Source organism: Fundulus heteroclitus, chromosome 2, assembly GCF_011125445.2.
Source record: "Fundulus heteroclitus isolate FHET01 chromosome 2, MU-UCD_Fhet_4.1, whole genome shotgun sequence".
In the NCBI taxonomy this organism is placed as follows: domain Eukaryota; kingdom Metazoa; phylum Chordata; class Actinopteri; order Cyprinodontiformes; family Fundulidae; genus Fundulus; species Fundulus heteroclitus.
In genome coordinates, this window is record NC_046362.1 from 21,254,801 (window position 1) to 21,272,076 (window position 17,276).

At 36.6% G+C, this 17,276-nt stretch overlaps 1 protein-coding gene across 1 annotated transcript; it reads right to left on the bottom strand.

Annotated features, from left to right (window-relative positions):
* Positions 1–5,598: 5,598 nt before the first annotated feature.
* On the bottom strand, positions 5,599–17,276 carry rbm28 (RNA binding motif protein 28). Its single transcript, XM_036150503.1, is given in 21 exon segments — positions 5,599–6,280; positions 7,176–7,290; positions 7,456–7,588; positions 8,757–8,883; positions 9,024–9,098; positions 9,388–9,537; positions 9,714–9,872; positions 9,999–10,063; positions 11,566–11,701; positions 11,830–11,903; positions 11,976–12,085; positions 12,589–12,655; positions 12,775–12,904; positions 12,907–13,045; positions 13,137–13,236; positions 14,175–14,246; positions 14,337–14,429; positions 14,562–14,637; positions 16,454–16,560; positions 16,653–16,799; positions 16,931–17,276. Coding segments are annotated over 21 exon segments (2,334 nt in total). The 5' UTR covers positions 17,049–17,276; the 3' UTR covers positions 5,599–6,139.

Below are 17,276 nucleotides of genomic sequence, written 5' to 3' on the forward strand. Positions count from 1 at the left end.
TAAGTCACGTGACACACTATGCTCATAAAATAATAGTGAGGCCTTGGAGTGCTCCCCTGTTGTACTTCACAGACTTCTTGCCCAGAAGGAATAAGATCTGACTTATTCAAACATCAAAGGACACTTGCAAACCCATATGCTGTGAGTTGTGATTGCTAAAAAAACCACAATAGCAAAAAAAAAAAAAAAAAAGCATAGATATGAGATGAGAGAAAGGAAACTATTGGCCAAAGAAAAAGTATCAGCAAATCATTCTGCTTTTTTTGGGACTAATGGTCAGAATGCTAAATTTTGACATTAAATACATATAAAAGCAGTCAATTCAGTTTTTCCACAAAGTTAGCTTCCTCAGTGTTGTCAAATCTTTTGGTCAGAAAGTTTCTATACTGAAGCTCAACACTACAGTGCCTGGAAAAAAGTATTTATTCCCCATGATCTTTTGCACATTTGGTCATGTTACAACAACACACTTCAGTGTAGGGGTGTCTGAGGAAAACAGAAATGCATAACACACTGTATAAAAAAATATTATTCCGATAGAACATGGCGGCTGCAGACATGAGACAGGTAGAGGTACACAACAAGACTAACCATGCAGCCAGGAGTACATCGGGAGGCAGACATTTTAATAAATCACCAGACATTCCAGTTGAAAATCTGTAGTATGAATGGAAAGTTGTTTAGAAAAACTCCCCATCTTGCACAACCTCTGTGCTGTTGCAACTCAATAACTTAGCTTAATCTTCATTAGAAGACATTACTAGCTCTTGATTTTTTCTAGCATGAGGACCTTTCTCCTTTAAGATTTAACATGATTCAATAAATGGTTGACCACCAGGAACATGCCTTGAAAGTAAGTTTGACAAAATAATCACATCTATCTATCTATCTATAAATATATATATATATATATATATATATATATATATATATATATATATATATATATATATATATATATATATATAGATATATCTATCTATCTATATATGTATATATAAACAGTAATTTTTGAAGATTTTAAATTAATTAACAGTACACTTTTAAACTTTCTAAGTTGATACATAACTACACACAGCAGCGCTGGATACATATAGACATGAAGCCCCTCATAACTAAGTATTAAAAATTTAGATTGTGCTGGAAACTTAAAACTCCCTTAATATGACAAATATTGCATGTCCACAGATGAGCCTTTAAGACCCTCCTCAGTCAAAAAGGCAAAGGTGCTGTTTGGAGGTGTTTTGCCTATGAGGCAGAGAAATAAGACAAGCCAAAAGATGCTGATAAGCCTTTAGGCAAGCTGGGCTGCATAGAGGTGGCTAGAAAGTTGAGTTACACTACAAATACAGTGGTGCATGTGCATTGATAAAGCATTTTAAGGCTACAATTTCTACAACAGAATAAACTTTCAAGACAACATAAGTGAACGTCATCTATTTAAACCATAGCGACTCGCTGCTAGCCCCATTGCAGCTTCATACCCCTGAACATATGAATTAACACAAGGTTGGTATGACTGCAGATGACTTCGTTGGGTACAAAATAACATAAAGCTATAAAGTGATGAAGATTTTAAAACCCCACACTATTTCTGCTTAGTTAAGTAGTGAATTAATTAACAATGAATTACAACATTAAACATCATAAACATTTCTTCTTAAAAAGTGTCATTTAAATTTTGATTGAAAGCCCGGACTGAAGCTGACAAAAGGTGTCCAGAAACTAGTCTGAACCCATGATTACTCTGAGAGGTGACTCCAGTTTATCACCAAAAAAAAAAATGTGATGCAAATTTGTCAGAAAGAGAAAGTTTCTGTTTTTGATTTTAGACCTGTAATAAACCTTAATACCAAATTAATTTTACAGCTGAATCAAAGCTATATACATCGACCATGGATGTGTTTTCTTTTGGTATAATGGAAAAGAACACTTATAATTAAATTTGTCTTCTTACCAGATGGGTTCTGAATTGCTGATTTTGGACTAATCAAGACTATGAAAATCATGTTACACTGTTATGCAGATTTTTCTGACATTTATTTGAAAGAACCGTACTGTACCTTAAATAATCTCAGTGGTGTATTTTTCCTCATATTTGTATTAGGTTAATATTTTTAGACTGCCATGAGAGGCCTATGGTCGAGCTTTTTTCCCCAATAACAAAAAGTTTTCTTGGACATAGGCATGGTTGACAGATGATTAAGATTTTTTTATTTCGATCCGAATGGCAGTGATATTAACTGCCCTGGTCTCCTTAACACTTTCCTCTCAGCTAATGTTACATTGTATCATTACATGCTGTCTGATTAATCTTCCTAGCAATGTACAGTTAAATTCAACCCTAAACAACCCTAAAACCTGAAACAGTGAAGTTTGTGAAAACAAGGATTTGTCAGTCCCAACATTTTTGACCATGACTGTGGTTTAATATAAAACCATCATCAAAGTTTCCCTTACGCTGACGTTTGATTGTGATTGGATCTAAGCACAGCTGGGACGCCATTATGACATCAGATTCTGGTGGAAAAAGCCAGAATCAAGCAGGCCAATGTTACTCATTCCAGATGTCGGGGAAAGGCTTTAATTCGCATGAAACGCACCATTAACTAGAAACCTTGGAAATTTCAAGAGGGCTAGTATGATGTTTTTTAAGAATTTTCTTAAAAGTTAGCCAAAAAAATTTATGCATCATTTAATCTTAATATTCCTTTAAATTACTCACACTGTGTTTCAATTATAAACAGGTGTGAGGGATGGATTTTCTCCAACTCCTAAAATAGATTTTTACTGGAAGTTACTGTAAGAGAAATGCAGTTCAATTCAACACACGTATGGCTGTCTTCACAGCAAAATTCAAACTTTCATTAAGCAACCTACTGTAACCTCGGAAATTTAGGGTGAAATTCTTTTGTAAAAGTGATTTCCAATTAATCACTCCACACATCCTGCTGAATATTGCAAGAAACTCAAAAACATTTTATAGTCATACATTTGGATTGCGTCATGTGATGTATTTTGAAGTTCACAAGTACATCATCTAGTCTCTTCCCCACATACTTTATATGTCAGACTTTTTGTGTTTATATCATTTATAATATAAAATGGTGCATGAAACTTAATTCCTGTATCAGTGGTGCCCTGGTCAATCCCCTTGTTCTGACCCCCCGCTCCCCACGACATCCATACACAAGAAAGTTCCTTTTTAGTTATTACAAACCGACTAAGTTTCACAAATCATTTACTGCTTTTTAAAAAAATCTGTATTGTGAATGAAGAATTTGAATATAATCAGAATATATTTATCTTTATAGAGGTCTTTTATGTCCTCTAAGGTGAAGAACTGTCTTTAAATATGCAAAAACAGACCAAAAGAACACTAAATTGCAGTAAAAAAAAAAAAAAGAACTAGAATCACAATAATAGATTTGAAACAAAATAATAATAAGAAAAAGGAGCAGTTCAAGTGAATAATGCACATCAGTCATCCCAAATGCAAGAACGCATCAAAAATGCTGATGATTTTAGAGAACGAGCTGCAAACATCAGCTACGGGAAAAACCACCATTGAACATGCACCAGTATTTATTTTGTGATTCATTCTATTTGGTTTCTCATGTGTATGTTCCAAAGGGTCATTTGAAATGATAGGCAGCTTAAACTTTTAAATAAATAACTTGTCTTCCATTGCCCCCAAATCCTTCTTTTACAGATATATTTGATCTTCATTTGTTGATTTTCGACATCTTTGTAGTCACAAATATTAGAGGGAGATTAAATTCCCAAAACAGTAAGCTACTACATTAAAAACACTGACACTAAAATAAAGGTTTTACCTATCTATTGGCATTTGGGCAAAAACTGTTTATGAACAGTAATAAAAAGGTTTTATTTTGTTGAGATTTTGTGTGTACAGATTAAGGACTGAATTAAAGTCTGTTCTGCAGCGTCTCAAGAGCCTGCAGGAGATGGTGATGGGCATAAGTGAGTAAGAACGGCGGGGGGCGGGGGGGTCGACGAGGTGAGTAAGAGATGACTCAACAGCCCTCTAATATAAAGATACCCCGATGGACACAAACCGTGTCACCCATTCAAACACCAAGCAAGGTAAGGTCCACTCTCTCCGCTTCTATTTGGATGCCTTATTTACTTTTGTCAGGTGTTTCCGCTCTGTGTTGACACCAGTTCTTTATCTTTAGTTTTGTATAACTTTCTTTTACTTTACTGGATTTTAAGATTTAGCTCACAACTTATGATGTTTATAATATTGTTTATTGTAGCTTTTAACAGCCTGATTTCTGGTGCTTTCAGACTACAAAAAAAAAAAAAAGTACAGAGGGAAGTATACTGCATTTGCTGCCGTGAACTTTAAACATGTTAAAAATTCAGAAAACCAGACTTCTGTATACTACAAATATTTACTGGTACAAAATATATCGAAATAAAAAAAAAATAAAAAACTGGAAGACAAATGCACTGCATGCTTCTGATTTTCTAAAGGCATAACATAGCTACAATCTGACAATTATCACTACTAATCAAGACTTTGTTCCGATTCTTTTTTCTAGGAACTCGCTCTTCTGTATCCAGGATAATACAGTTATGGACGCCACGCTGATGATCCTGTTTATCTTGTTTCATGTTCTAAGTGTGGGCACAGGAAAGCCTCTGACAGAGGAGAAGCACAACATAGAACTAAAAATAAATACGCTCATGGTCAGGCTGAACGCTTTGCCGGTATGTTCCAAAAATCTGTTTATGAAACTGAAATCTGAAGTGCAGCTTGAAGCTTAAATAAATTAGCTTGCTTGTGACTTAAATACGCTCTTATTGTTATCTGTTGCAGACTCTTCCCGGCTTGACAGTCACTCCTCCTGTGGAACTACAGCAATTTACGCCCATAGTGGCCGCCCTGGACGGTTACAACAATCTCATCTCTGAAAATTTCCTGGATGTTCTCCAAGTCAAAACTGACATCTTCAATCTGACCAACACCATCATCCAAAAACTGACGAACTGCGCGGCACCAAACCCAGAGCTCATAGTTCCAAGCCGGCTGCAACACCTCCAGAACGTATGGGAACAGGACCCAGAGCACCATGTTGAGGCAGTGAGCTTGGAGGCTCTCCATGGAGTGAAGGAGATCCTCAAACTGCTCCAGGACAAATTTGACACTATTGAATCTTGCTGAAAAGTCATCTTTGAGGCCAAAATATCAAACATTTGCACAAGAATTATGACGTCCGCACTCGCACTTTGAGTGAGGTGGAATTTTACAATACATTTTGAATTTATTTTATAAAAGAATTGCATGTTTTTTTACATATTAATATATTTATTTCATGTATTTTAAATTATATTTGGGGTAATTTTAAACCTATTTAATCTATCCTTCGCGCACATTGCAATGTGTTTGTTATATGGACAGACTGTTGAGTAACTAACAAGCTCTCAATGAGAGATGTAGTCCAAACGCTGAATCAGCAGTTTTGGTGAGTGGTACCAGATGAAATGACATAAGAACCGTCACTCCTGGAAACTCCTGAAACCTAAACTGAAGCCGGGGGGTTTGTTTGCGAACCAAAAGCACAGAAGGAATAAAGTGGAACTTTTATCTTTGTGCAATATTTACAACTGTGGCAAAATGGGTAAACAATAAGACAAATGTTGGAGTATTTTTGTACAATGCGTACGACTTTTGTTTTTACGAAAAACTGCAAATAAATATTTAACCTTTTCCTACTTTTTAGCGTTGTGTAATTTGTACAAATTTGTTGAGAAAAGTCATAATGAAGTGAAAAAGTGTTTTGAGTGTACTTAACTTTTATGTAATTGAGTTAAAAGACTTCAAATATAACCAGACATCTGTAAAATATGGGACAAGAAAAAACGGCACATAATAAGCAATGATACACAGAAAAACACAACCCCCTTTAAAAAAAATTTAAATAAAAGAAAGATGCTGAAATCGGGCACAAAGGAAAAAAACTTTAAATCTGTAAATGACAGTCTCACACAGTTATTAACCTGTACAATTTACCACAATTCTTTAAAAAATATATCTGTTCGGAAATCCCCCTTGATGGTATTTTGCATGGTATATCTCAAGCTTCGCATCCTTTCTTCCACACTAGCAGATTTAACTATCAAACCACTTGTTTCTTTTCATGGAGGTGTTCTTGTCATTGCCGCCCATCAGTTTTCTCTTGTACTGCTCCACCAAGGAATCGAAACGGTCTCCGCCCCTGCTCTGGAACGGTTTCTTAGCACTCTTAAACTTCTGAAAACAAAACAACGATGTGACAGTGAATAGAACGGGAGACAGGACAAACTGTGTCTACCTGCAGCTCTAATGTCAAGAACAAACACAAATTTAGACTAAACATTCATTTTTGCCCATAAACCCTTCAACTCTGTCAAATATTTGTGATTGAGAGGTTGTCTGATATTTAACAATGTATCTATCTGCATATATTATTTTGTGAAACAGATTTCTTCTGTTTTTGCTTTTTTTTTTTGTCACACTCAGTTTGACAGTTTATTTCTCAAATGCTGCGTTGGTCTCAGGTGAGATGAAAAACATGACCCACACCTTTCAGAGTGGCCCACCTGAGTTTCATCAGTCGACAAAATATTTCCCCAAAAGTCTTGGGGATCATCAAAATATTGTTTGGCAAGGGTGAGACGAGCCTTTCTGTTCTTTTGGGTCAGCACTGGTTCTGGCCTTGGAACTCTCCCATGGAGGCCATTTAGCTCAGTCTCTTGATGGACTTTGAGGCAAGTCTACAGAGGTTTAGATGTTGTTCGGGTTGCTTTTTCGACCTCCTGGTTAAATTGTTGGACTTGTTTTGGTTGACTGGCCTCTCCTAGTAGGGTTTACCACTGCTGCATGTTTTTCTCCAGTTGTAGATTAATGCTCCAAGTTTGAATCCAAACGTCTTAGAAAGGGCTTTGTACCCATTTCAAGATTGATAAGATGGCAATGAATGAAATCGGAATTAGTAACTGCCTTTTGTATTTACTCAGGTTATCTGTATTCAATATTATAATTTAAAGGATGATTTGAAATGTGACAAAAAAAAGAAAAAAAAAAAAAAGAAATCTGTGAGTGATGATCACATATTAAAAGAACATGTGGGCAATCCTCTAGAAGAACTGGGATAGGATTTCCAAACCTGTTTCCTGGCCTGAGTAGGCTTTTCAATTAGTTGTCTTTGGCGCGTGTTCTTTTTAGGTGCAGGCTTTGCTTTCTTGGCGGGGGGGACCTGCTGCTTCCCTTTGTCCCGCATTCTGCAAGAGGACAAAGTAAGAAAAACTGTGACAGAAATATATATTCACTGCAGTGTCAAACAAAAGCTTGCTATGTGTATAGTATCATGAAAGCTGTTCAAATTTATAAAACCGAGATGAAGGAAATGTCACTTTGCGGACACGGGAATAACGGTGAAACGGTACCTGATCTTGGGTCCACGATGGGAGGGTAAAGGCAGAACCTTCCTTCGTTTCTTTCCATTTTGCAACTCGACATGTTCAATCTCACGTTTGGTCAGAAAACCTGAATAGTTTTTATTTTGCCCTTCTGTGGTCACTGTTACAGGGGGAAGAGAAAGCCCTTGTTAGTAAATAACAGCAGAAACTCAGACTAACAATGTCTATTTTTTTTTCCCCCATCAATTCTCTCAATCTTTATTTAAGCTTAGTTATGTAGAAATTTAAAAAAAACACAAACTTTGTGAAAATATTTGCTAAGCTATCAGTCCAGGGTCAACGGCCACCACGCTTTACTCGCCCACAACCAGTTTAAGCATCATTTGTTTGCTTGAAAGGCTTGATGTTGGCGATGTTTGAGCACAACATAAAACGGTCAGCTACTCGCCTGCCCCAAACTCCCTTTACAAGGGAGAAAGGCAGTCAGGGGTGTTGAATAAAATGCACTTAAATATTTGATCATCCCCTAAAGTTGTAGAGGTAGAGTAACTCCACCTCAGACTCTACAGGCATCGGTTAACAAGTCTTAAGAGTTTGTAACACAACAGCTTGAAAAAGACTAAATATAGGTATGTATGTGTACTGCTTGTTTCGAGGGACTCCCCGAAGAAAGCGTTTTCTCAATCTTCTATTTAGAATCCACGATTGTCCCGAGTGTCTATACAAATAAGCTTACCTTTTCCAGCATAACACGTTGCGGTTTCAAGCCTGCTGCTTGCAACATTTTCATTTGATACCGTGATTGGCCAAAAACCAAGCTTTGGTAGACGGGCACTAGGTGTCGCTTCACCAGATCACATCGGAAAGTTCTTTTGGACGCCCCTACATTCCCTGAATGCATTCAATGGGAGCAGTCCCAGCTTGATCATGTGCAGAACTAAACTGGGTGCTACACAGTATCAATCTGGTTTGCGAGGTTAGCACAACTTGCAACCTTTCAACTTAATGAACGGGGATTCCAGGATTAATGTCCTTTGGACAAAGGGGACCAAAGTAGAGTAGAACGCATGTTTCACAACTTACTTTCATCATGTTTTGATGTCACAGTAACTGGGCACCTTGCAGTCTATGGAAAACCCAATAAATGAAAGAGGGTGTACTTTCTTTTTAGAAGAACTAGCTTGCCTTTGCCAATCTTTTAAGCACATCATACATGAGTTGTTGTAGAAGAGCAAAACATCAGAACACATGTCGCACCATTCTGTCTAAGCTCTTAATATATGGTGGAAAAAAGTCAAATGCATTAGGTGAGGCAAGATCCTTTCTACCTTTCTCCTTTCCTGTCGGCTGCGACGAGGACTGGCCTTTATCTCCACCCGACTTTGGTCTTTTGGTGTCTGAACCTATCTGGGACTTGTTCACTGGTCCTTTTACAGGTCGATTTTGGATGAAATCCTGATAAGATAAAAAAAAAAAAAAAAAAAAAAACATAAACCTTTGACAAAATTATATTTATGAATAAAAATTAACAATCCCGTTTCAGGAATTTAAAGTTGTAACAAAAAACATTGTAAGAAACAAATATGTTTACGAACTTTATTTCTCTGTTTTTGCATTTCTTTGAGTTTGAGCTTTCTGGTGTCCTCCAGGGAGAACTCAACGATGGGTCTCTGCAAAAAGAAAAGAAAAAGGAATAAAAAATTATTTTTAAAAGTTATTTTGGATAACTTTGACCCAGAGCTTCTCTGGCTCAGAGGAAACAAAGATTGAGACAAAACTCATTTCTTGTGAATAATAAACTATTTGTGCCCATCCTTGTGGGTAGTACACCCTCGCAAATTTTTATGTTACAACACACTGAGATGCTCCTAATAAAGTAAAAGTTATGCAGTAGTGTAGTAATAATAAAACTTCCAGATAATGATTTTAACTTCAAGATTAACTATAGTAAAAGTGTACCTTGTGAGGGCCAAAGATGTTGGGGTTGTTGTTAAGGTAACGCAGAGTGGCGAGAGCCTGCTCGTGGTCCTGGAGCTGAACAAAACCGTAGCCTAGAGACTGACCCATCACTTGGCCTTTCTCTGGCTTCCTGTCATACATGACTCGACACTACAGGAAGAGGGAGGAGACAAACAAACATTAAAATAAACATCATAAAAAAAAAATGTTTACATGCTTACATTTTATTTCAATTTAATGGCTGCCCCAATCCATAAATACATCTAAAAAAATCTCCCGGAGGAAAGTTCCAGAAAAATGTGTCACCCGTGGTAGTGCAGTCTTACCTCTGTGATCCGAACTCCTTTGATGCCATTTAGAGCTTTAAGGCAGAGTGCTTTTAGTTTTTTATTGTCGACGGATTTCGGCAGGTTATGGACGCAAAGGCGGTTTTTCGACACAAATATGTTCATGTCCCGGAGCTTGGCTCTCTTTATTTCTTCAAACTAAAACAAAAGGCAAAACCACTTGTGAGTCAAAATAGGAGTTACTTGAACGATTAATGCAAGGTCAAGGGATCGTGCCCTGAAATTCCAAGACTATTCAAACTGTTCAAAACTAAAGGTACTCACTCTGAGTCTTTTGGCAAGATCTGCCTCAGATACACCCTCTGCTGCCTTTGTTCCTGCACGGACCACTAAAGGTTTGAAGGAAGACAATATCGAAATATAGATTTAAAACTCAACTAAAATTTGACGGAGACATTAAGATAATGCTTCCTCAAAATTGTATTCAAGACACAGAGAAATCAACTGGCTTTCTAAATCAGCAGATTTCAGCTAAATCGGCCTTGACCGCCTGATCAGAAATTTATTTATGTCTGATATTCTGTCTGTCAGTAAATGCCCTACACACAAGCCATACCAGGTCCCAGTAACAACACTCTTCGGTGTGGAGGCTGTTACTGAGGGAAGAACACTGACATTTAGCCATTATCAATAAGAACATTTACAAATGAAAACGAAGAGAGCAAGAGTGAGCAGGAACACGCTGCAGTAAAAGAGTTCTGTTTTATCCTCTTGCACTTTCAAACTTTGCTATAAAATATGGTTGATTTGAAAATGTTGGCACCCTTTGATAAATCTTAAAGTTTGGGCGAAGAATTATTTTCTATGGGAAATATATGTTTTGACCTGTGCTAATTGCTAATAGAAAAGGTTAACTCTCACTAGAAAAGTGAACGCCAAAATCATCTCTTCTTCATTTTACCCTTGGGGATCTATTATTATGCTGACGTGTATGTGTTACAAGAGATGAGGTCACATGGGCCACTGGTGTCAGTTAATCCAATAATGGGGGTGCATTAAAATAAAAACAATTCCCAAAAACTGCCAGGTCAGAAGTCGACCACAGGAAAACTAAAAAATAATAAAAACACAATTAAGCCTTTTGTTCCCCCTTTATCTTAAATTCATACTTATCAAAAACTGATTTTCTAAGAACTTATTTTTGGCTATGTTCTTATCTTTATCCAGTATATTTTGAAGAAGAAGAATTTTAATTTTAACTATTTGTTCGCATTTTAAATGTATGTCTACACACACATTGTGTCTAAAATATTTTTTAAGCATATTTGCAATAAAAAGTGTATTTTGTGCAGAAAGTATTTGGTGACATAAGTGTATTTCTGGGTCCTATACATTAAAGGACTAGATTTGGATGAAAAAGAGAATAAAACAAGGACCTACAACATATTAGTTGTTTTGAAAAAAAGGATACTAAACATAGACATGATATTTTTATGTGGTATAGAAAAGTTAAAACCAAAAATAAAGACAAAATACACTTAGAGCCCCAAAGTTAACTATTTAATAACCAAATACTAAAAAAGGAGTATTAAAAAAATTAAAAAATTAAACCCAACATTATACTGAATGGTTTCTCACACACAACGTAGCATTGCCTCTATTAAAAATATTGAGTAATTTGTCAATGACTGCTCACCACTGGAGGGCTAGAAAAAAAGATTGTCATTGTTCTAAGAGCTCTTAAAGATAATCTATAAATCGGACAAAATTGGTAGCTGCAGGTTAAAGCTTTACAACAACCTGGAGATCGTAAATCTGCTACAAATCTGATGGGTGTATCTCTAGCTTAGATGTGCAATGTTCAGAAAGACAAACAGGCGGAAACACTCACATCCCTCTCTGGCCAGGTACAGGTTCCTGCTGCCTGTGTCTACTTTTTTCTTGTCAACCTTCAGTTTCACAGCATCTTCTCTGCTCACTGCTGCAACAATTATCAGCTTTCTGCCATCCACACGGATTCCGCCATTCTACAGAAAATATAACAGCAACATCAACTTATATCCTAAAACTGGACCAATAATCACATTAAACACAGAAAGAAAATGCATTATTCTTTATAAAAATTTATACATGACAGATTACTTTTTTGTTTTACCTCTGTCTCATCTTGGGCTGCAGCTATGCAGCTGTCTGCTGCCTCTTTAGTTTGAAACTGAGCAAATGCAAGACCTGTAAAAGATACAAATAAGTAAACGCCTCCACAGAGAAAGGAGGGCAATAAATTGATGACTTTTTCCTGACCTTTTGAATGCTGTGTGTCTGGGTGGAGAACAATCTTTACATATTTAAGCTCTCCAAACTGTAGAAGAACTTCTTCCAGACCCTCCTCATCAGTGTCAAAAGACAAGTTCCTAAATGCCAGCATTTAAAAATGATGATATGATAAATGTGTAGAAGTGTTTGGAGACATACAGCTGAAACCAAATATTTACATACTTTATAAAGAACCACATTTTTTCCCCTCAATATCTGACATTAAAGCAGACTGAATAGTTCCTGTTTTAGGCCAGTTAGGACACCCACATTTATTTGCATTTGCTATAGGCCAAAATAATGAGAAGGAAATAAAAATCATTATGTCTTTAAATAATTTGAGAAAGCCCAGATGACAACGACAATGCCATGGCTTTGGGAGTTAAACATAAGCGCGCCAGTGGATAGATTGTAAGGCAACACCTCAAGCAGAAAGACACACATAAAGAAAAGAAAGTTTTAGTCTGAATTAATGTTAGTGAGAGAAAAAAGTTAAAGCATTTTTTTTAACAGTATTTAAAAATCTGGTTTTATCTGTAGCTGATGGGTGAAGCTGTCCCATGAACAAGGGAGGAGCAAAATAAATGAAAAATGAGCCCACCTGATGAAAACTGTTCGGCCCTCTTGCACATCTGACGGTAAACGTTTCTTTGACATTTGTTTTGGACCTAGAGAATAAAACAGATGTTAAGATTATGCTTTTATCAAAGACAAAAAAAGAGAAATATAAAAATAAGAAATACAATAAGCACAATGGCAAAACAATAAAAATAAAATTAATTTAAACCTGATGAGATTCCTTCCTCTTTCTCATCATCTTCACTCTCATCGTAATCGTCATCTGAATCAAGGCCATCATCATCATCATCATCATCATCATCATCATCATCCTCATCATCATCCTCCTCTTCCTCCTCCTCTTCCTTCATCTCTTCTCCTCCTCATCATCATCGTCTTCCTCAGTTTCTTCATCATCACCATCATCCTCCTCTTCAATATCATCTTCATCGCTTGACTCAGGAGCCTTTGCTTGCTCTGCAGTTGCCTTTAACCCACTGCTGTAAAAGTATTAGCAGCGTCAGCAACATTTCAACACACAAGAGCAGAACGACGTCATCAAAAAAAAATACGTAAGCATAAGAATCACACTTTTTCTTCTCAGCTGATGGTTTCCTTTCTTCTTCCTCTTCCTCTTCATCCTCAGAATCGCTTCCTGTTTTTGCATCGGCCTCCTCTGCAACTTTATTCCCTAATAAAGAACACCAAACACCATTAAAACTAGAGCTGGGGATATAATAAATAGCACTGATCACAACATTCCCAGATTTTCTAAATCTTCGTAACAAGTGGTTGAATTGTAACATTTTCATTAAAAAACAACTTCAAAATTGACTTTTAAAGTATAACTTTTGTACGTACTGTTCTTCATAGCACAAGAGAGGACAAAAACAAGAGATAAAATTTGCAATATTTTTGCAAAAATGTTTTTGTCTAGTCTTATTAAAAGATGTGAGTCTGAAAGGTTACTAAACATTTCATACAGAGGCTCAGATTACACTAAACTGTATCATAGGCCAAGGAAAACCTTTAGATGATCCAACAAATCTGGATTTTAACCCTCATCAGTTTTAGACTGAATTTAAAGTTTACTTTACTCTTAAACTAATCTGTGTTTTTGTAGTGTTTTTTTTTTTTTTTTGGTAGTTGTGTGTGTTGACATTGTAAAACAATGCAAGCCAGAAAAACAAAAACAGAACAAAATTGTTTTTTTTTAAAACTAAATAGAATTTGTAAAACATAAATAACTACATGTCATAGAGACCTACATAGCACCAATCCAGATTGGCTTTTTATTATTAAAGGCCCTTTACAAATCGCCTTAATGTGCTTGCAATAGGTTACACTTCTAACCAATAATAGAGCTTGACAATACTATAGTTCCAGTTTATAACTAACACACATAATCAGGTCCTTGCTACACCTTCAAGCTGTTGCAAAAAGAAAGGAAAAAACTAAATGCATTCAAACAAAATCAATAGTTACTATGTTTCTCCAGTGAAAGTAGTGAATCTTTTTATCATAAAAAAAAGTTGTGCTAAGAAACTTGGTGTATGACAGTTGCAAACGTATTTTTGTTACAAAGCCATACCAGTATAAATTAGGTAACCACTGAGTGCATGTCTTCACCTGAACTTAAAGTCTGCTGTGCAGCAATATACTTTTCTTTTGGCAAAGCCCAGTCAACCGCTACCTGCCGACCTGTGAAGATAAGAAAATAAAAATGATGGGCTACACATTGATAAAAACCTGAATTATGCAAAAACTAGAAAAACTGTCCTGCTTTCTGACCTTTTATCTCTTTCAGGTTTAGAGCTTGAAGTGCCTTTGTGGCGGCTGATATATTTTTAAACTGGACAAAGGCAAATCCGCGCTTCTTTCCATCTATGAGAAAATAAAATTACATATGAAAACATATCTATATATTTTTTTAAAAAAAAAAAACACAAAAACACAAAAAAGTATTCCTGCAGCGTTAGGTAAAGCTTATGTGTGCATTAAGAACAAAATAAGTACCAGGTTTCAGGGGTATACTGGCCTCCACAACAGTGCCAAACTTTTCAAATGCTTCTTTTAGGTCACTTTCTGTGCACTGCAACATGAGACATATATTAGCAAAATTTAGGATTTAAGGTTCAAGACACTTTTTCATAACATGTATGCAACTATGTATATTACAAAACACGCATAGGTTTAGCAGTACAGCATTCAGTGAAATTAGTTATGGACCATTTTTAAAAATGATAAACAAATGCAAATAACAAGAGTAAATCAAGACGATAAATGATAACATTTGAAATCAGTACACAAAATTAGTGGGCTAAAAGGCAAGTATCGGTTTGTAAACAGATAAATTAAGGATAGGGTCCAAGAGAATAATATCATTCTTAAAGGGCGAATATAATTCAAAGCTAACTAACCTAAAATACCAGATAATATATATCAAAATTAAATGTTAATTTCCATTTAGTATTCAAAGCAGCAAAGTGATTTAAAAAGACCTGACACAAAAAAGCCTAAAACATAAAAGGCACTAGCATATTCAATTAAATTTTATGTATATAGCGCCAATTCATGAAACATGTCATCTCAAGGCACTTTCCAAAGTCAACGTCATATAAGGATAATGATGTGTCGTCTGGAATCAAAGTGCCTATTGTCATAAACAGAAAACGTATTGGATGTAATGGATGTATGGCTGCTCATTGTCTAAACAGAACATTTTTCTCCAAGGATCTGGATTTGTAGCAAAAGTAGGTCAGATGTCTGAATGTAAACAGGTGGATAAAACAGATTTTCCCCTCAGCCATCAACAATATTCTGTCTGTTCCAAACTATTTTGTCCCGGGGACTTAAAGCCATTTGAATATTGGCTTTACAGGAATATATAACCCAAGGATAAATAAAATTGTACAAGGTGCAGCAGCAAAAAAACAGCTTTAGAGTCAACCGCCGGACCAATGAGGCTACGACAGGTGCTGTTTGGGTATTTTGCACAAGCCAGATCCACAGATTGCTTTTTTTTTTTTTTTAAATAAGACCAATAACCACTGTCTTTCTAAATGTTTACCCACAATAATTAGCTCCAGCAGACTCTTTATTTTATGAGTGTCTGTGCCAAATAACAGACAGTATCTCAGTATAATGAACTCCCTTCCAACCACATGTGCCATTGGCTTTAAGTGACTTTTTAGGCTCAAACCACCTGTGAATTTACTTGAACAGCTAAATCGCAGTGCAGTTAAAGTCTGGCTGATTATTTTTTTTTTAGAAAACTTGGGACTTTCAGCCGCTTATATTCACTTATGCCATGTTTTACACAACCACTTCTCTGCCCTGATAAAAAAAGTTATCCTGATGGCACGGTTGTGTGGAGAAAAGGGAACGTTAATACAGAGTAACGATGCAGGTCAGAGTCGCATCAGAACAGTCAATTGTGCCAGAATTGTACCTTTTTTTTTCCCCCATCACTGGACCAAATTAAAAGTAGACAGGGCCCCTCACGAAGTGCTTTCAAATCCCTGGGTGCCAGCCTCCAAGCTACTGGCAACACACAACTTTTCTTTTCACTTTTTCCTCCTCATGTCCACCGGATCCACATGTAAATTGCTACTTGATGAACTCGCATTCAAGCTGCTGGCACTACTTGTTTCTTCCGTGGTCCCTGTCTTATGAACTGATGCCCAAGTTCCATTTTCCAAACAGATTAACGACAACATTTGTAGAAAACGCAACTCAAAATGCACCGTGTCGTGGTTTTACTGCTATCCAGTGTCAACATGTGCAAGATGATGCTAAGGTGTATAATAAGTACATTAATGTCCATGCAGGAATTCAGGTGGTGGAAGTTTATATGCACGTTTACTTGAATGTAATAGCGAATCATCAGCAAACAGCAGGCTCTATACCTTAAAACTCAGATTCCTTATGACAAGTCTGCCATGTTTGGATATTTTTTTCTTGGGGTCTCTGGTTTCCTGCTCCTCCTGGGATGGTGCTGATGCTGCCTCTTTCTCTGCAAAATACAATGACGTGAAGCGATGAAACTGACTGAAAACAATCTATTTGTCAAGCTGTTTGTTTTATTCTTCTTCTTTGTATACAAACCTGTTTTCTTTTTCTCTCTAATTTTCTTTTTAGCCACCGAGAGGGAGAGCTTTTTCCCGTCGTATTCTTTTACTTCTTTCAAGGCCCGCTGTGCATCTTCTTCCATGGAATAAGTGACGAAGCCAAATCCCCGACATTTCTCTGTTCCTGGTTTAGATGAAGGAAATTAAAACAGGCATTAATGGGATATTCGTGCAAATTTAAAGTCAATGGTAATTTAAATTGATGAAAGTCAAGCCCGTGTCAGATATGTAACAGTAATATGAAAATGAAAGCACCTTTTTCTCTAACCACGAAGCATTGTTTCACTGGACCGATTTCGGAGAATATTTCCTCAAGGCGTTCGTTTGTTGCCGATCCTGGCAGAGAAGCCACGAAAATGGTTTGCGCAGGCATGGCTCAGTGCTGGAAGCGAAATCCTAACTATCCGCTCTGTAAAACTCTAATAAACCGAGGGCTGGCTTATTAATAACTCAACACTACGCTTAGCTGCCAACCTGCTAGTATGGGCATAACCCGGCGTCACAAATTAAGGTTTTGCTAAAAGCGCCGCTAACTACCACGTCTCATGTCGCATGTTTACATGTGGGAGCCGCCATCTTTAGAAAACAGAAGACTTTTTTT